The 21398-nt window shown below is 34.2% G+C and overlaps 1 protein-coding gene across 1 annotated transcript in view; it reads left to right on the forward strand.

The window, feature by feature from the left end:
- Nucleotides 1-287: 287 nt before the first annotated feature.
- LOC126882705 (zinc finger protein 227-like) overlaps nucleotides 288-21398 on the forward strand; it is a 29216-nt gene continuing 8105 nt past the window's right edge. The window contains exon 1 of the mRNA XM_050647690.1: nucleotides 288-1063. Coding sequence (XP_050503647.1) covers nucleotides 883-1063 — 181 coding nt within the window. The 5' untranslated portion in view covers nucleotides 288-882. The remainder of the gene's footprint in view (nucleotides 1064-21398) is intronic.

Consider the following 21398-nt stretch of genomic DNA (forward strand, 5'->3'; position numbering starts at 1 on the left):
TATGTATTCTTTGCTATCACTGACTCAGCAACTGCACGACGCATGCGTGTTTCAATATTAGCGTTCGCACAATTGAAACACGCATGCGTCATGCAGTTGCTGATAGTCAGTGATTCCTGTACGAACAGACCTATTAATATATCTACGTCATACGTCTTTGGTTTGTATCATTGGTTATATCAATAACGTATGACGTAGATATATTAATATTATGTGACACATGACAGAAGCTCGAAACAAATGACTGTGAAATGAAAAGCCCTATACGTATCGTATGACGTAGATATGTACATGCAGGGTTGTTAACTCTACGGATTTTTCCGTAGATCTACGGATTTTCGAAATTATTTCGGATTTTCAGATATCGACCACATTTCTACGGATTTTTCAGCTGCAGCCATCAAAAAGCTAAAATGAGGATTTTTTTACTCTTAAGATGTCATTCTTCTTCTTTTTTGGTCTATCAAGTACCATTCTTCTTCTTTTTTGGTCTTTCAAGTGCCATTCTTCTTCTTTTTTGGCCTATCAAGTGTCATTCTTCTTCTTTTTGGTCTGTCAAGTGTCATTCTTCTTCTTTTTTTGGTCTGTCAAGTGCCATTCTTCTTCTTTTTTTGCCTATCAAGTGTCATTCTTCTTCTTTTTGGTCTGTCAAGTGTCATTCTTCTTCTTTTTTTGGTATGTCAAGTGTCATTCTTCTTCTTTTTTGTCTGTCAAGTGTCATTCTTCTTCTTTTTTTGGTCTGCTAAGTGTCATTTTCTGTCAGATTTCTGCACTACGGATTTCTACGGATTTTTGAAGCGCTCTCTACAGAAATATTCAGTTGCGTTGTTAACAACCCTGTGTACATGGTACATAATAAACATAAAATCAAGTGTATCAAAAATGGAAGTCAAAGAAGAAATTACCGAGGAACAGTTTAAAATAGAAATAGAGTATAATGATTTGGATGGCGATGGTTTTAAATGTGAAGTTCAGGAGTCTAGTAGGGAAAGTACTCATGGTCCATATGATTCTGTAGACTTTGAAACAAAACCATTTGAAGAAAACCAAAAATCTGAAAAAGGTTAGTAACAAAATATTTAGTAGTAGAAGTAAGTATAAATAAGAATAACTTTTTCGTTTTTTGTTCTTCTTACTCTCTTTCTTGGCTTGCATACTTGTGCTTGTGCATCTGCCAGTACATTTGATTATATTGCAGCTCGTCTTGCTTTACACCATGCAAGTAATTGCGAAATTTATTGCACAAGTTCTTGCAGCAAGAACTTCTGCAATAAGTTGCAACTAGCTTTCTGCAATAAAGTGATTACACAGTGCAAGTAATTGCATAAACTGACATGAAATGGACAGAAACTTTGACTAATTATTTATATGGGAAATAAGCCACAATTAAAATCATTTTAATTGTGGCTTATTTCCCATATAAATAATTAATCATAAAAATGCCACAAGGAAATAGCTTCAGAACAACATTAAGAAACTTTGACATACCATAAATTTTGGGTTATGTTGTTTTTATAAATTAAAAATGTAATTTTTTGAGTAGAGTTATCAGATATATTAGATTGAAAATGTTAAATTATAATTTGAGAAAAGTATAATATGTATTCTGTATAACAAAATCAATTAATACCTAATGCAAGTATACCTATAATACATTATTCATTTACAAAAGGAAACAAGTTGTTAAATACAAAAGAAATAAAAATAGAATATAGTTTCTTTAATCCCTATGTTGCATAATTAAAGTTATCCCCCAGAATAATGTTATCTGTGAAGCCTGAAATTCTTAGACAAGGAAAGAGAGAGGACGAGTAATCCTATGACCAAAAGTGAAGTCAAACCGACACCAGAGATTTTGATCATCGATGTATCTTTGGGGTATTGTTATGCATTGAGTATTTAAAATGAAAACATGAAGTGTATTTAAAATGAAGAATTTGTGTACGGTAAATGTTTTATTAAGTTGCTCATATTACGTACATATGTTTTTATTACGAATTTTAGATGATGATTTACTTTATTTTTTATGAAATTTTAACCTTCAACGAACACCCACCACTGGCAACCCATTGTTATTTTTGACGAGACCGCCATGTTTTTGGTGACAAACAAACCAAAAACTGGCTTCACTTTTGGAACGTGTGTGTTAAATGAGTTTTACCCGTCCTCTCTTTTTTCCTTGTCTAAGGTGAAATTGGTAAAAAGTTCCTCTAGTTTTGTCAAAAATTGTTTAGTTTGAAATTTAGGATGACAGAATGTCAAAACAAACAGTGTAGCCTTAAAAGTTACTAAAAATATACCCAAATTGCAGAAAAAATTGCATGAAAAATAAGACATGTTCTATCTAGCTGCAACTTCTTGCAGCAAGAAATTGCTGCAAGAAGTTGCAGCTTCTATGTGCAATTCGCGTATGACACGATGCAATTTCTATTGCTGCAAGAAATTGTGCAATTAATTGCGCAATTAGTTGCATGGTGTAAAGTGGCTATAAGCAATGCTGCAACACTGAAATGAAAACCTAAAAATGTTGCCTTGATTTACAAAGTAACCAGGGGAATATTAGAGGACGTAAGTGCGGGTCGAAGTATTTTAAATTCATAAATTCATTTTGTTAATATTTAAATGAATAATCACTGCCCCTAGTTGTTCATGAGTAAGATGTTGCAATAATATTTTGAACATTTCAAATTCTTTGGTACTCCTAATTTTGTAAGTTCGGTTCTCAGATTAAACTGCTTGGATACTCTTATTGGACAGTGTCCAATGGACACTGTAGAAGAATATGATCTAGATATCCTCAATTTTTCTGCATTCACAGTAAGGATGTTCTTTTACTTTTAATCTATATAGATATAGATGTGAGCTTGTGCAACAATGTCCTGTTCTCATTCTTATTATATTTGTCAAATGCCTTCTATCTATGTATGGGAATTTGTGAAAGCAGGGTTTTTCTGGAAATGTTACTTGTATTTCTGAATACCACTTTCCTTTGATTTGTACTTCTGTGTAGTTTATTTTTATCTCCTGGGCAATCTTAAGATACCTGCCAATGTTTGCCAAATATCCACATGTTCATTGCCTTCTATTTCTGAGTGACCTGGAATCCAGCATAGTTTATAGTTTCTGCCGATACAATTGGCCTCGATAATTAATTTTGTTGTTTCTAGTGCAATATAATCACTTTTTGAATTAATACCTATTTGACTTAATTTTTGTATAGCACTTTTAGAATCACTAAAGACAATACAATCAGTAATGCCCTTATTTAAGCACACAGTTATACCCTTAGTAATTGCTAGTATTTCTGCTGTACGTACCTATTGGGACCGTGCAAGTTTGGAAAAGCGACACGTGGTTTCTTCGCTCTGCACTTTTATTCGCACTTTTAATTATATTGGCCAATCATATGGTCCTGGTTACTGGATAATTGTCAAGGCCATAGTCCAAAAAAAAATAATAAGAAAAAATAAGATTTAGGTTATGTTATTAAAACGTAAACAATTGTATATAGTAAATAAAATTAGTTATTAAAATGCAGTACTGCAAGCAAAAAACAATTAATTAAATTTACCTTTATATAATAATTGCATATCATATCAATATTGTGAAGCAATATATAATTTTTCTTCTTAAATGACAATAGGTATGAAATGTACGTCAATTTGACAATTTCAATTGACAATATGAATTATTTAAGAAAGTTGCAATATTTCTCCACTTTTCGCGCACAATCGTTTCGCATATCCCTTCCGAGTACTTGCACACTGCAAATATTCATAATTGAAGTTGACTTAGATGAAAATGAAAAATCAATGTTAGGAATATACACTCCATAACTAGTTTGTATTTGTTGATCAATTTCGCATTTTGATGCATCAGTGTAAACAAATGTATATTTTCTAGAAAACTTCTCAGTTACTATTTTAAATATTGTATTTTGATTACTGCCTGTTTTATTAATATTTAGTTGAATTGTAGGGACTCATCCATATAAGGTGTCATAATTTTGTATGAAATCAGCTATCACATGTGTTTTATGGACTATTTTTTATATGGTTTTAGATAATCTAACGCTTCTACTAAGTACTAAATATGGACGCTCTTTCTGTCTCCAGTAACCAAAATTGTAACTACATGCCTGGTTTACTTCATGTGTTAATTCCAACAGTGGATTTTGGTTGCTGTATATTTTTGACATGAATTTTGTTGCTAGCCATCTCCTCCTAAATTCCAGGGTCATCTCTCCTGTTTCTGCCAACAGAGCTGTAGTGGGGGTTGATCTCATGCATCCTAGAATTAGCCTTAATGCTTGATATTGTATAGTGTCAAGTTTTTGTAGGGTTTGCTTGCTTGATGGCTTTAAAAATATACTACCAAAGTCAAGATGTGATCTTACCAGTCCATAGTAGGCTATAAGCAATGTTGCAGGATCTCCACCCCACTAAACTCTACAGGAGGATCTCATTACATTAATTCCTTTACTAGCTTTACTTTTAATGTTTTCAATATGTGGATTCCAATTTAAATTTTCTGTGAGGGTTACACCTAAATATTTTATTTGTTGTTTGTATGGAATAATCTGATGATTGAGAATGATATCTGGATATATACTGTTATGTTCTACTTTATCTATTTATTTAGATTGATTAGCAAATTCTTACTTTAATTGATTATTCAATTATTTTATTTACAGCCTATGTAAAAACAACTAAATTCAAATTCAATTTTCCAATCAATTTTATTCTCAGGGCCTGTGATCTGTGTCTTCTAGTATTTCTAGTTGCTTACTTCTTCCAGGGTGGAAACAGGGAAATTGAAAACACTCAAAATCATATAAATGTAATCTATTGTTTTTATCAAATAAACCGTGTACATATGATTCAAAAATACTAAAAAGTTTAACTTTGTTGCAACAATTTCTAACTTAATAAATTAAACTCTAACTCTGATATCTCCTTGTTTTGACAAAAAAAATTATTTAATTAATTTATTATTTACTCATATTAAATTTAATAAATTTTACTTTTCTTCTTTTGAATTGATTTCTCAAATATGAAATGACTAACTGCTTAAAAAAATGTTCAATAAACAAATAAACAAATATGGTTTTGATATAAACAAATCTTCTCATTCCGACAAATGATTTGACTAACCTTTTTTTGTTTCTTCACTCCCTCGTTTTCTGGATTGCGCCGTCCTTGATCCTCCCAACACATACTCTCTGGATGTTGTGAAAAAGTCCCTCTCGTCAAAACTGCTTCCAAGAAAAACACACAGGACTTGCTCGAATTCTATCACTCAGTTTTCCTTGCTCGATATCTTGTGCACAAAAGGATAATAATCAGCTACTAGTTCTAGACAAAACAAAGGAATCTCCCTAGGACTAGGAAAATTAACTCTTCAACCGGTCGACAATTTGGTTTCAGCTTGATTCTGCTCGCAAAGGCTGATCACACCACTCTACACTGATTACACACTTTTAAAAACTCGACTGCCTTCTATCGATGTTCATTACACAGTGCCGCTTATTTTAATGAATGTTATTCCAACATTCATTATCCCTGCTCCCGATATTGTCCATCCAATAAACAACAACCTCTCTCAAACCATTTATTTCTTAAGAAACCAAATATTCTTCCACATAACTTTTCCAATTTGTCAAATTTCAAGAAATATCATAATTAGTTTTTTTCTACTTTCTACTTTTACAACTAAAAACTAATACAATTTGTTTACCAAATTAAAAATCTTCCCGGAAAGATCTTAAAAACGTTATTGTTCCTGTCAACGCTCTGTCCACTTTCTAATCACCGAATTGTTTGTAAATGTCCCGTCCATTTCGTCGAATCATTATCACTAATCATTTTCATTTTTTCGAAACACTTGTTTAATAGCAAAATTAAATTCTATACAATTCTGTTCATATACAGAGAGATGAAAAAATATGATCTTATGGTCTTTGCTATAAATTTAATTTTTTTGAATTTCTGTAAAAAAAAACAATTCTACAACAAAATCCTCGCCTTTTGAATTCGATAAAATTCTTTGCATCTCGATTTTCTCGAGGAAAAACAATTTTCCGGTATACCTACTTCATTATACTAATTTATTTCCTATTTCCTACCTTAACTATTTCCTATGGGTCCTTCCTTCCTTTACTCATGATATTTGTACACATCGGGAAAGTTACATCTGATCTTTTGATTTTCTTCTTCTATTTCCTTCATTCTCTTTTTCTTCCAAACATCATGAGCCTGTTTTTGGGCCATTTTATGTTCTCCATTTCTGAAATTTTCGTAGTCTCTTAAATTCAAATGCATCCCTTTTTCTTTCCTTTCTCTTTCTTTTGTTAATTTAATCTTTTCTTCTTCTGGGCTCACCTCTTCTTTTGAGGAATCCCATGTTTCATTTTCTCTTGTCACTTCCATTCTTCTGGGCTCAACTCTTCTTTTGAGGAAGCCCAGGTTTCCTTTGCTTTTGTTACTCTCAAATTTTTTTTCTGGGCTCAACTCTTCTTTTGAGGAGTCCCAGGTTTCATTTTCCTTTATCTTCTTCTGCCACCTTCTTCCATTTCTTCTTTGTCCTTGTTTCATTGCCACATTCACCTCCAGTGTTTGTTCTCTTTCTGAATCGTCAATTTTCCGTTTTTCATGTTCCTTGTCTTTTTTCAAGATTTCCGGTTCTTCTTCTTTTCCTCTGTGAATTTCTTCTGGTTATTTTTGGACTCAATTGCTAAGTATTTTTCTGTCAATTCGTCCACTCCTACAATCATGTCCTGCGACATATTCGGCATTATCACACATTGTAGTGCGTACATTTTCTTACCCAATCGTACCCTTATCCGTATGCCTTCATTTATCATTGCCAATGTTCGTTTATTTGCGCTCACTTAGTTCACCCTAGGTATTTTGTAAATTAAATTTGTTAAATTAACTTCTTCTATTAATTTTCTGTTGACTAGTGTTAATTCCGAGCCAGTGCCTATCATAATTTTAAATGGTTTTTCGTTGATAAAGCCATCCACAAATTTCAAATTTATTCCATTTCTTTTTTCATTGTTTCCTGCCAGTTTTATAAATTCCTTCGGGTGACAAAAAATTCCTGTTTGGTGCTTTGTTTCTAGTGAGCGCCTTCGTGAAAAGACGTCGTTTGCTCCTCGTTGTTTGTATTTTCGTCGTAGTGTCTCTCTTCGTCATATTCTTCTGTCTGGGTATTATTTACCTCTCTTCTATTTTCTCTTGGTCTGTCGGACCTGTTTCGGTTTTCTCGATATCCCTGTTCATTTTGTCTACCATTATTTCTGTTTTCTTGATTTGTGCGTGTGGTGTTTCTATTCTGGTTATCTCGATTTCTGTCCTCATTCCATTGCCTATTTCTTTGTTCATAATTTCCTCTTCCGTTGTCTATATTTTCGTTTTCCCTACTGGGATTAAAATCTCGTCTTGTATAGTCCCTCCTATTATTTTGTCTTCTATCTATGTAATCCTGTGTTTCTCGGGGTCTGTAATCTTCTTGCGATCTTCTTGATTTTCTTTCTCTTTGATGACGTGATTCTCTTATTTGTAGGAATTGGCACAAACTATCTATGTCTTTGTAATGTTGCAATATGATATGGTCTTCTAGCATTTCTTCGAAATGTCTTGCAATCAGTTCAACTAATTGTTCTGACGAATACATATATTGTAAATGTTTTGCATGATTGTTTATTTGTAATGCGTATGTTTTTTCCGAGATACCCATCCGATCATTGTATTTCCCATTTTGTAATTCTTTGTTGATTTCCATTTGTTGGACTTTTCCCCAGAAATAGTTTAAAAATTTTTGTCCAAACTGTTGCCAACTGTCAATTTCTTCTTCTTTGCTGTCAAACCACAGACCTGCCTCATACTTAAGATGGTTTCTGATCATTTCTTTAGCTGTTTCAAAATTTCCAGTGTGTTGTACTTTCTTTTTCAGGCTATTTATGAAGGGCACTGGGTGTAATCTTCTTACATCCCCGCCAAATCGTATTTTCACGTCATCTGTGCTATGTATAACCATTTCTCTTCTTTCTCCGACATTTTGTTGAGTATTGATTTCCGCAATTTTTCTTTCGTTTTCTTTGATCGTTCTTTCCACTTCTCTTATGTCTGTTTGAATAGCGTTTTCCAACTTGTTTTCCAAATTTTCTAGTTCATTTTTCTGGCAATTTGCTAACACCTTCACTTTATTTTGAATTTTCATTTCTTGTTCTTTTATCTCGTTTTTCATTGTTGTCAAACATCCTTTTATTTCCTTTTCATATTTTCCTATGCGTTCCTCAATTTTTTGGTTGTTTTCTTCTATTGCTTGTTTTGTTTCCTCCTGATTTTCTTGCATTTTTTGTTGTGTTTCTTCCATGATTCTTTTTGCTTCTTCCTGATTTTTATCCATTTTCTTTGATGCTTCATCCATTTTTTGTGATTGTATTTGCATAAGTTGTAATAATTGTTCTAATTCTGTCAATTCCTTTTTCCTGTTGCCATGATTGTTGTGTCTAAAATGTCTTCTTGATCTGAATGTTCTCCTTGTTCAAAATGTTCTTCTTTTTCTGAGTGTTCTCCTTGTTTTTTGTTTTCTTTGCTTTTGTTTCTTGTCTCTGGCATTTCTTTTCAAAGAATACTATCCCCGCCAAATAGGAAACTTTAAAAAAACCCTATCTGTTGCAGACACGAAAATTTTCTCTTACCCAATGTAATACGAATATTTCAAAAAATCATCAAATGCAAATATCAAATAAATAAAATCAATTATTAAAATTGTACCTAAAGGAAATTTATATGTCGTAATTCAAATATATCAATTTTGACCACTCAATATAGATTTTCAATCACCTGCTTTTCCTCTGTCTTCCCTTTCAAAGTTGCAACCAGAAATACGAAATAAAATTGGGACGCCTTTTGTTATGCTTTACTTTATCTATTTATTTAGATTGATTAGCAAATTCTTACTTTAATTGATTATTCAATTATTTTATTTACTGCCTATGTAAAAACACAACTAAATTCAAATTCAATTTTCCAATCCATTTTATTCTCAGGGCTAATTTTGTATTTGATACAATACCTGTGATCTGTGACTTCTAGTATTTCTAGTTGCTTACTTCTTCCAGGGTGGAAACAGGAAAATTGAAAACACTCAAAATCATATAAATGTAATCTATTGTTTTTATCAAATAAACCGTGTACATATGATTCAAAAATACTAAAAAGTTTAACTTTGTTGCAACAATTTCTAACTTAATAAATTAAACTCTAACTCTGATATCTCCTTGTTTTGACAAAAAAAAAATTATTTAATTAATTTATTATTTACTCATACTAAATTTAATAAATTTTACTTTTCTTCTTTTGAATTTATTTCCCAAATATGAAATGACTAACTGCGTAAAAAATGTTCAATAAACAAATATGGTTTTGATATAAACAAATCTCCATTCCGACAAATGATTTGACTAACCTTTTTTTGTTTCTTCACTCCCTCGTTTTCTGGATTGCGCCGTCCTTGATTCTCCCAACACGTACTCTCTGGATGTTGCGAAAAAGTCCCTCGTCAAAACTGCTTCCAAGAAAAACACACAGGACTTGCTCGAATTATATCACTCAGTTTTCCTTGCTCGATATCTTATGCACAAAAGTATAATAATCAGCTACTCGTTCTAGACAAAACAAAGGAATCTCCCTCGGACCAGGAAAATTAACTCCTCAACCAGTCGACTATTTGGTTTCAACTTGATTCTGCTCGCAAAGGCTGATCACACCACTCTACACTAATTACACACTTTTAAAAACTCGACTGCTTTCTATCGATGTTCATTACACAGTGCCGCTTATTTCTTTCTCAAATTCAGACTCCAACATTCATTATCCCTTCTCCCGATATTCTCCATCCAATAAACAACAACCTCTCTCAAACCATTTATTTCTTAAGAAACCAAATATTCTTCCACATAACTTTTCTAATTTGTCAAATTTCAAGAAATATCATAATTAGTTCTTTTCTACTTTCTACTTTTACAACTAATAACTAATACAATTTGTTTACCAAATTAAAAACCTTCCCGGAAAGATCTTAAAAACGTTATTGTTCCTGTCAACGCTCTGTCCACTTTCTAATCACCGAATTGTTTGTAAATCTCCCGTCCATTTATCGTTTTCATTTTTCCGAAACACTTGTTTAATAGCAAAATTAAATTCTATACAATTCTGTTCATATACAGGGTGATGAAAAAATATGATCTTATGGTCTTTGATATAAATTTAATTTTTTTGAATTTCTTTAAAAAAACAATACAACAATACATATGCTATTAGTTTACATATGGCCTCACTTTTGTTTACCGAAATTGAGAAATTGTGTGTATTTAACCAGTTTTGTATGTCAGCTAGGACAAAATTTGTAGATATTGTTCCTTGAGTATGGTTATAATGTTTACTTAGTAAGACTAGATCGTCTGCATATGATATTAGAATACATTTGTCTGGAATTATGTCATAAATGGTACTGATGTAGATGTTGAAAAGTAAGGGACTAATAGGCGATCCCTGAGGTAACCCTTGTGTAGTGTAGCCTGGTCCTACAAGGTTTTCTTCATTGTCTTTAATATTGGCTCACGCTTGTCCAATATTTTTCACTAGAATGCACATTCTTCAGAATATCTTTGTGGGGCTTGTCATAAAATTCACTGCATGACATGTTCAAGTTTAATTTGCACTCAAGCAAGGCTTCCACAATGTATTCTTCCATCCTCCCCCGATCGTCAGATCACATTTTTTTCAGCTGTGAAAAAAGTTTTTCCACTGGGTCTGAAATACCGGGTAGACACATAACTCCACACTTTTTTAAAATTTGGGACCTCGATGCTGCTTGTGAAAATGAATGAATAGCTGGACCCGTTTCTCGGAGTAAGAATTTTGAAAGAAGCCTTTTGCTAACAACACCTCACCAAACAGCTCATCAATCATTATTTGGGTTTTCGATTAAGGTTTTTGCATTTTAGTTATGTTTTTTGCTGCTTTTTCGATTTCATTCCAGTTGAGCTCATTTTTCCAGCAGATCCACTCAAAATCTTCAGCTCCGTCGAAGTTTTTCTCACTATTCTAAATACAAAATGCAGCGCTCATAAAAAGCGTAAACGTCACTCATGAAGTTTTCGACATTTATGGAATCTTTGTTTAGCTGCTTGTGGAAGAAATTTGTTTTTAATCCTGTTTTAAGATTATTTTTTAACTTTGTCATACAAACGTCGCAGTTGAGTTAGTCTTCTCCATAGATAGACTAAATGGATTTGTTGAATACATATAACTGTCCGAGCACAAACAAAAAGTAAAGTGCTCAAATTTCTGTAGTGAACAACTATATCGCAATAAGAGAGCGAGCAGTTTGGCGATGTTGGATTGTATTGTTACCGATGTGTGCGCTGCAACCAATGCCTTTTATGTTAACGCCGAGACCTCACTTGAGCCTGGAATAGACGTTGTTGGTGTCTCTTCTGTTTACGTCTCCGAAATTCCAATTACAGTTTTCACCACAGCAAGCAGCTACCTTGTCTTCTCTTTCGTGTTTTTTCGCTAAGATTTCAAAATCGAGTAACTCTACAGATATACCTCTCGCAGGTACAAAGTACCTAACAACTATCAGCGCCAGTTTAACATCATGTCTATTTGATGTATGTGTTGAAATACTCAAAAACTGTTTTGTCCTCGCGCATCGATGCGATTAGTCCCGTGATGATCGCTTTGCATTTGGTACGGCAGACCTAAATTTGGGCTCAAATAGCTGCGATATTAATTTTGAGGAGCAGTAGGATGCTTTAAAATTTATATGTTGCTTTGCTGTATGGAATGCAAAAGTAGCTTCTTTATCAGCAATGGAAAGTTCATTTCTGCGGATTAGGCATTTTTCAAAAACGATGTTATGGTAGATGAGCTTGCAATGGCACTTGCTGGCCTTGTGTTTCGAGCACTTTAGATGGTCCTTGATCAATGGACGGGGTATCGGTGTTGTTTAAGTTTGACCGGGACGTTAATGCAAACCGGCCGGGACGCCGGGACAGGGATCTCAAACCGGGACGTATGGTAAGCCTACGTATAATGCACAAACAATTTCAAGACGATTCTTCGATCACGACTTTTTGCAGAAAGGAACCAACCCCAAAATCGTATTCTTGAGTAAATTGATTTTAAAGTTCTGATGGCAATAGAAAATTCAGTCCATCTGGAAAAGCTTGCTCATTAAGAGATGGCGCTAGGAACGACCTGGGGGCTTGGATATTTTTTGGAGTAAAGTATATGACCCGTACTCCAATAACAATGGTATAATAGAAAGTCTCTTTGTTTATCCCACATAGTTTTTTTGCAATGCCATTGCTCAGAAACTAATAATAATACATAAATTCTGATGATACATAGTTCAGGAACATAATTTTTTATTATTATTTTTATTTATCCTCTTTGTTCCCACTGGAACATAGGGCATCTACTGTCACTCTCCATTTTTACTGATTTTGTGCTTTTTCTCTGACTTCTTTCCAGGTTAGGCCGACGTTTTCTGCTTCTTTAATAATTGTTTTCTTCAATGTATTTATCGGTCTCCCCTGTTTCCGTTTTCCTGGAGGTTGGAACTCCAATACTTGTTTTACGGTAGCTCTTATGCTTTTATGTAGGCTCTAATGATGGTAGTAAAGATGAGAAATTTGACATCGGACTTCCGGTTTTAGAGTTGCAACCGTAAGTACTGTGTTAAAGTCGAAAATTATAAGCGATATATCATTCGACGTGCCTTAGCAAGATGAGAACAAATGTAAAATTTTGGGTTTTATATTATTTCCGGTTAAAAAGTTCTAACCAGAAGTGCTATTATAGTCGCAGAAATAGTGCATGTAACACATCAATCGAAGCGTATTGAAAAGTTAAGTTTGAATCTTTAGTTCCGGTTTTGAAATCGTTTCTGTTTAAACAATGATGATCCAAAGTTAAGTAAAAATGGCTCAAAATTAGTAAAATCGCATATCAATCGACGCAAAGTTACATGAAGAGTTCAAATATCGACTTCCAGTTCTATTTTCAAATACTTTGGGTGAAAAGCTAGGGCTTACGAAGTCCAATTATGTACTTGTTTTAGAATATTCATCTTTTAGCAGATGGGCAAAGGTTAAAAATGGTAATTTTTGAATTTTAGTCTGATCATTTGTTACTTTGGGAATTGCAAAACAGTGCTACAATTTCGAAAATAAAAAATTTGTTATAATTTTTCCAAAAATAAACCTAGGGCTTTGATTTTGGATGAAAAGTTGAGTCAAGTAGTCAATTAGTTTAAATTTTATTCAATTTGTTTATTCCGCAAAGCTTTTTTTGCAATGTTATTGCTCAGAAAATAATAATGATACATAGATTCTGCGGCTACCACATGAAAGAAGAAGACTTATATTTTCAATATGTTTAAAAAATAAAAAAAACTCATTTTTACAATTGCAAAAACATTTTACTAAAGTAGAGTAATTTTTGGCTTATAAATAATTTGAATAGCTTTGTCAGTATTGACTAAAGACTAAAAGGGGCGTCAGACACATGAGTAAGTACGCGAGCTTATGGCTCGACGACCTTTTTCGCACGTGTGTCACCGTAAGTACGCCTTCTTTAAGTACGCCATCAATCCAACCGGTTTGAAATCTTACCCTTAGCCCGTACGTGTATCACTGCTTCTAGCCGCGAGCCGTCAGTGTGTTGCGTTTTTACACCTATATTTTTACTAATTAGGCAAATTACCTATAAATAATTTGAATCGTTTATTGTTGAAATGAGACAAGTTACATTTTATAAGTTTTGAGAAAACCGTAAAAAACTATTTTAAGCTATACTAAATTATTTTTGATCATTTGTTTTTTTGGAGAGCACGGAAGGAGCCTCCACCCAAGTGATATTATAAGAACAAAATGTCACTGGCGCTCCCTGGAAACGCCCCTCGGGCGGCCAATCCTTCCACCACTGGATCCGAACAAACAATCGAGAATCAACGGCTCTTCTCAGAGCCTACATTGACAATGATGACCATAAACATCGAGGGTATTACTTGTAACAGGAAATTTTGTCTGAACTTTGTCAAATCCACAGATGTGATATATTATGCATACAAGAGACTCACCGTGACATATCAGCACATAGACCTAGCGTTGAGGGAATGCAGCTTATCATTGAACATCCAAGTGCAAAGCACGGATGCGCCATCTTCGTGAAAAGAGATATTGATGTAACGTCAGCTCAAAAAACATGCTACAATGACATTGAAATTCTGACCGTCGAAATAGGAGCCTGCACAGTTACATCTGTGTATAAACCACCCTGGAGAGACTTTGTTTTCTCCCCTCCAAAAAATTTTGCTTCTCAAAAAACCAGATTCGTTCTCGGGGATTTTAATAGTCATAATGTTCATTGGGGCTACGCTTCAACTGATAAAATGGAGATCTTGTGGAATCGTGGGCTGAACAAAACAACCTGGCACTGCTGCATGACCCAAAAATTGCCATATTTATTCAAAGCAAAATATGGAAGAAAGGTTACAACCCTGATCTCACCTTCATCAGCATGTCTTTAGAGGACCGTTGCGTCAGAAAGGTATATAAGCCTATACTAAAGACACAACATAGGCCCGTGGGAATATCCGTATACAGCTCTATAAAAGCTCCCAAAATCCCTTTCAAACGAAGGTTTAATTTCAAAAAAGCGAACTGGGAAAAATATACTGATGAATTGGAAACACAAGGGAAAAATATAGTCCCGATCCCCAAAAACTATGATGCGTTCATCTAACTTGTAAAACGAACCTCATGTAAACACATACCCAGAGGATGTCAACAACATTACATATCTGATCTGAACGATGAAGCAAAAGACATTATGACAAAGTACACCGAAGAATATAGTAAAGACCCATTTAGCGAAGTTACGGCAGAGATAGGGGAGAGACTGCAGCAAATACTAAGCGCCTCCAGACAAGAACGATGGAGCGAGACTTTAAGTAAAATGGATATGACGCACAGTAGTAAGCAGGCTTGGAATATGATCAAAAAACTTAATGGTGATCCCACAGAGGTGAAAGAGCCATGTGCAATAACGCCAAATCAGATAGCCCACCAACTGCTTCTGAATGGCAAAACAAACAATCGTTGCAAAACGCCAAAGATTATAAGAACTCAAGACCAGGAAACAACTCTCTTGCGAAACCCATTTACCATCGAAGAGCGTAAAAATGGTATTGACTGTATGAAAAATGGAAAATCCCCTGGGGTGGACGAAATCCCAACAGAGCAGATAAAACACTTCGGGCAAAAAGCGAGGCAATGGGTGCTCGATCTATTTAACATCTGTCGCTCTACCTACCAGATTCCACAAATGTGGCGTAAATCAAAAGTAGTAGCCCTTCTGAAACCTGGTGAAGACCCTGAACTACCGAGTAGCTAACGTCCGATATCTCTTCTATGTCATTTATATAAATTGTATGAACGCCTCATTTTGAACCGCATCCAGGAAACATTAGATGCAAAACTAATCCCACAACAAGCAGACTTCAGACCAGGTAAATCATGCACAGGCCAAGTGCTGAACCTAACAGAGCACATAGAGGAGGGATTTGCGCAGAGGGAGATAGTGGGAGTAGCCTTGATAGACCTCACAGCGGCCTATGATACGATAAACCACAGAACCTTGCTAACTAAGATCTATAACACTGCTTGACTATGACCTGGTAAATATCATTAGATCACTGTTGTGTAATAGACGCTTCTACGTTGTGCTAAATGAAAAGAAGAGCAGATGGAGAACCCAAAAAATGGCCTACCTCAAGGAAGCGTTCTGGCGCCGTCCCTATTTAACATCTACACCAATGACCAACCAATGCACCCTCGGACTGAGAGTTTTGTGTATGCTGACGACCTTGGTATCGCCGTAAAGGGGAAAACACTCACACAAGTAGAGTCGACAATGGAAGAGGCTTTAAACATGATGTCAACTTACTACAAACAAAACTCATTAAAGCCAAACCCTACTAAAACCCAAGTATGTGCATTCCACCTCAACAACCATCTGGCACATGTAAAACTGAATGTTTCTTGGGAGGGACAACGCTTGGAACATACTGATAGGCCCAAATATCTTGGAGTGATACTAGACCGGTCACTAACGTATAAATTCCACTGTCAGAGCACAAGACAAAAGGTTTCTACGAGAAACAACCTTCTCCGAAAACTTGTAGGGAGCAAGTGGGGTGCAAACCCCCAGGTCTTAAAGTCACCAGCTGAGGCCTTATGTTTCTTAACAGGGGAATATGCTTGTCCCGTCTGGGGTAGATCTAGACACGCTCAATAAGTCACCACGGCGTTAAATGAAACATGTAGAATAATTACCGGTTGTATGAAGCCTACCCCTCTACCATTACTGTACCGGGGAGCTGGATTCGCATCACCAGACGACCGTAGATGCGCCTCACAATATGTGGAGAAGTTCAGGCAAATTTTCGATGAAAGGTACCAATTATACGGGTTTGACGAACCGCCAGGAATCAGCTGACTTAAATCAAGGAAAAGGTTTATGAGAAATGTCAGCGTCGAACCACCCGAACTGTTCCCCCTACATCCAGAACGATCTAATGGAATGAACCTGGACTGGAGAACATGGCGGACACTCAACCGAATACGCACAGGTGTTGCCCCTATAAACCAGAACCTTATTAAATGGGGTATCAATACAGATAACGACGCACTTTGTGAATGTGGGGAAATACAGAGCGTGAAGCATCTGAGAGTATGCAGACTTTGCTCATCACAGTGCACCCTCGATGATTTATGGCTCGCAAATACAGAGGGTGTAGACGTAGCCCGATATTGGGCAGAAAAACTGTAGTCGGATCCAGACACGAAAAAGTAAGATCATTTGTTTTTGAGTAAACCTAATTATTTATAGATTGTTTTCCTGATGAAAATATTTTGTTTGTTTATGCATTAAAATAGATCAAAAACAAGTGATATATTTCACGTCATAATTACACTTACCAAAAACCACATTATTCTTCTATTTAACAAAACCTGATCAAAACAATAATCAAACACTACTAAAAAACACAAGGATTTCAGAAAAATTAGGTACACAGAAAATAGAATTTAATCAAGAGGACGGTTTCTAAGTTTTTTGCTGATACACTTTTCACAACAGGCCACAATAGGATCAATTCATAACCAACATTTGCAAAGTGTGTAAAATATCTAGTTTTCCTTTTCTTGCAGTATTTGCAATGCTTTTTTACCTGGTGGTGGATTAGGTAGGCTTTGTGTAGGCATTCCAGAATATTTCATAACAGCTTATCGAATATGAGAAAGTAATTCTGAGGATGCAGCCCTAATTTGCAAATAACTTTTTACTAGCTCCTATTCCTAATTTTTTAATAAATTGACTTCGTTGTTTATAGTCCATTGAAATGTTACATTTAGTGTGCATTTCTTAGAGGAGTCAATTTTATTTTTTTAATCTATAGGGGGGTTCAGTAGAAGCTTAAGTTCAAGTTTTTGGAGTTGAGGCCCTTGTCCCCCGGCCGCCATCTTGGAAAAAGAGATGCAAAGGGCTTTCGCGCTATATCTCGTAAACTAGCTACCCTACAGAAAATTTAATTTCGCATAAAATGAAGCAAATTAAATTTTCTACAATTTTATATCTATTACTTTTTATCGTAAAGTGACCAACAAAAAAGTTATAAACAAAAATAAGAGAAAATTTTGTAAGAAATTTCCTTTTGGATGTTATAACTTTTTTTACGTTCATTTCGCAATAAAATATCATAGCGATTTTGTAGAGGATTTTTCAATTAACAATTTTCACTATAAAGTTGTTTAATTTGATTTATTATCTAGGTTTTACGGCGCTCCAAACTTGACCAGATTCTCGAATTCTCGTAGAAAAATAATGCTTTTCTATCTATATATTAGACGAGCGGCATTAACCGTTATGCCAACCACGAAAATCAAATTTAAGGTGAATGATCAATTTTGGTCTATTTTTATGTTTTCGAGGTCGCTGAATCCGAATATGAAGTTTATTTTTATCTAGAGTTGGTGAAACATGTTAAAAAAATAAATTTTATACCAAAATGGCAAAAATCAATTTTGATATTTCAAATTTACCTCGCTGTATCTTTGGTCGCTGTAAATATTTCCTTTTAAAAGTTTTACTGTGTCATCTTTGAAGTATGTAGATAACAATGAAATTTGTCCAAAATGTTTAAACACATTAAAAAAGGAGTTGTTAATTTATTAACATTTTGTCATCATATTTCGTTAGTTTCATGTTTACTTAAAAAAGTTGAGTGACAAACTTTTTAGTTTATAATTTTAACTAACACAATAATAAAATATAGTTCATGAAGAAGTTTTTTTAAATAAGGCGGAAACGGCGGGTTCGTTGGGAAAAATATTCCCATGAGATATTTTTGCATAATCACATTCGTGAGACACTCAGAATAAGGTTCAATAAGTACGTAAAAAGTGGGCCAATTTTTTTTAACAATTTTTTTTAATCAAATTGCAAGAATCAATATTTTTGTCCCGAACAATTTTTTCTTTAATTTTTTGGACCATTCTGGACAAAAAAGGTCTCTTATAATTTTTCTCTAAAGTTGATCGTTTTCGACTTATAAGCAAATTAAAATTGAAAAAAACGAAAAATGGCCATTTTCAAGGCTCAATAACTCAGTTAAAAGTTATTATTATGAAAGTCAATATATGACTAAATCAAAGCTTAAAGCCTACAAGATCCTGAAGAATTTTTGTCATTATTTTATTACTAAGCTGATATTTTTAAGAAATAATAATAAGCCCCATGCACTTGTGCGGCGGCTGTAAATCCTGAGTGCGAGAGAGAAGCCATTCCAGCAGTCCAATTGTGCATCTTACTCGCACTCACATTTACAGCCGAGTCAATACGATCTAACCGCTCATTATTATTAATTAAAAATAACAGCTTAGTAGTAAATTAATGACACAGATTTCTTCAGGATCATGTAGCGGCGACTTTAAACTTTGAGTTAGTCACTTTCTGACTTTCATAATAATAATTTTTAACCGAGTTATTAAGTTATTAATTTTAAATTGATTATAACTCGAAAAAGGTCAACTTTAGAGAAAAATTATAAGAGACCTTTTTTGTCCAGAATGGTCCAAAAAATCTAAAAAAAAATTAGTCCGGGCCAAAAATAAGGATTTGTGCAACTTGATTAAAAAAAAATCTTAAAAAAAAATTGGCCCACTTTTCACGTGGGCGACTTCGTGAACCTTATTCTGGGGTGTCTCACGAAAGTGATTATGCAAAAATATCACATGGGAATATTTTTTCCAACAAACCCGCCGTTTCCGCCTTCTCTATTTGGAAAATTTTAAGTCAAAATATATAATAGGTAAAAAGTTATGTTACTTCATATACAAGCGGCACACCCCAAAAAACGCTTATATCTCGAGATCCTGACCACGGTGTGGTGAATGGCTAATTTTGATCATACTTTATGATTTTGATATCAAAAATCGTTTTTTGCTCTGCTTAAGAATTTTGCATTTTGCGGTTGCGTCATTCTTCTTCTGAAGCGGCGAATTTGTCCTCAAACAACTTCTTGGGCCTTTTCTATATATGCTTAGAGTTATAAGTTTTATAGTGGGAAGAAAGGTCAAAAACAGATTAATAATAGCATAGGAATGTTAAAATCATAATAAATTGTATGAATAAAAAATATATATATAGATAGAAAAGTAAGCCTAACTTTTGTTTTTATTGTATCCCTATGAGCATTCGAGAATCTGGTCAAGTTTGGAGTGCTGTAAAACATATATAAATAAATAGAATTAAACAACTTTATAGTGGAAATTGTTCGCTGAAAAACCCTCTACAAAATTGCTATAATGTTATTTTATTCTAAAATGAACTGAAAAAAGTTATAACAACCAAAAGGAAACTTGTTAAAAAAATTTTACATATTTTTGGTTATATCTTTTTTGTTGGTCACTTGACGATAAAAAGTAATAGAAACAAAATTATGGAAAATTTAATTTGCTACATTTTATGTTACTCCCTTTGCACCCCATTTCCAAGATGGCGACCGGGGGACAAGGATGGCGACCCCAAAAACTTGAACTTAAGCTTCTACTGATCCCCCCTACACATTAAAGAAATAAAATTGACTCCTCTAAGAAATGCAAGGTACGGCCTAAAAAATGTAACATTTTAATGGACTATTAGTATATTCCCTATTAGGTGTATTATTTATGTGTGGTAAGCGTTTATACGGCGATATTTAGGGCCCCATAAAAAATTACTAGTGGCCATCGTTTAATAATTCTACACATTGTAAGGTGACGCCATTTTATGTACCGGCTGTCCCAATAAGAATGGCTCTCGGCCATATTCAGGAACCGTTAAAGTACAGCTTTGAGAAGAAAAGAATTATAACAAAAGTTGCCTCGAGAAAAGCTTCGAAATTGTTTTCATAATTGTAGTTCCACCGCTAGAGGGCAATTGAATATCACAAATTAAAAAATCAAAATGTACAAAATTTGCCTAATGAAAGGGCACTGAAAATGCGATCATCGCATTATTCATAAAATACTGCGCATATTTGACTTCATAAGTTTAAGTCGACGTTTGCAAATAAGAGGTGGGGGTGAGTGGGAACCTTGTTATGAACAAATGGCTGTAACTCCGGTTCTGCTAAATCGAATTTTTCAAACTTGGTCTTATTAAAAACAGCTCTTTTTCGTCAATATAAGAGTTATAATTTCGAGACAGCCTAAGTAATATGCCAGCTAGGAGGCGTTATTTATTTTTTTCAGAAATTTAGTTTTTTTGGAAAATATTAAATACAAAATGTTGTTACTGCAATGCAAAAATAACCAACTTTGGTTCTCTCACACACACACACACACACACACACACACACACACTTTAATAAGAGACACATCAGAACACCTAGGCAGCTACGTTACATATTTGGATACTCATATGAGTTTGAAATCAAGGAAGACACATGGGCTCAATGTTACAATCTTACACCACATTGTACACTGTATATTTCTTATTTATTGTATATGTTACCGTAAAAACCCGATTTCAGTTAAAACCCGAATTTCCTAGGAAAAACTAGTTTTAACTAAGAGATTTAGACAATTCTAGTTTTAACTAGTGAAATCTAGAACTATCAAATAATATTATCAGTTAATTCTAGTTGAAACTAAACATATTTCAGTCAAAACTAGTTTTTACTAAAATTTTCAGTAATTTACAGATTCAACTAATAATTTCATTTGTTTAGCTTGTGTTTCCAATCTCTCGTATGCTTCCTCTCTAGCTAACAAA

Source organism: Diabrotica virgifera, chromosome 1 (assembly GCF_917563875.1).
Source record: "Diabrotica virgifera virgifera chromosome 1, PGI_DIABVI_V3a".
NCBI classification, from domain to species: Eukaryota; Metazoa; Arthropoda; class Insecta; order Coleoptera; family Chrysomelidae; genus Diabrotica; species Diabrotica virgifera.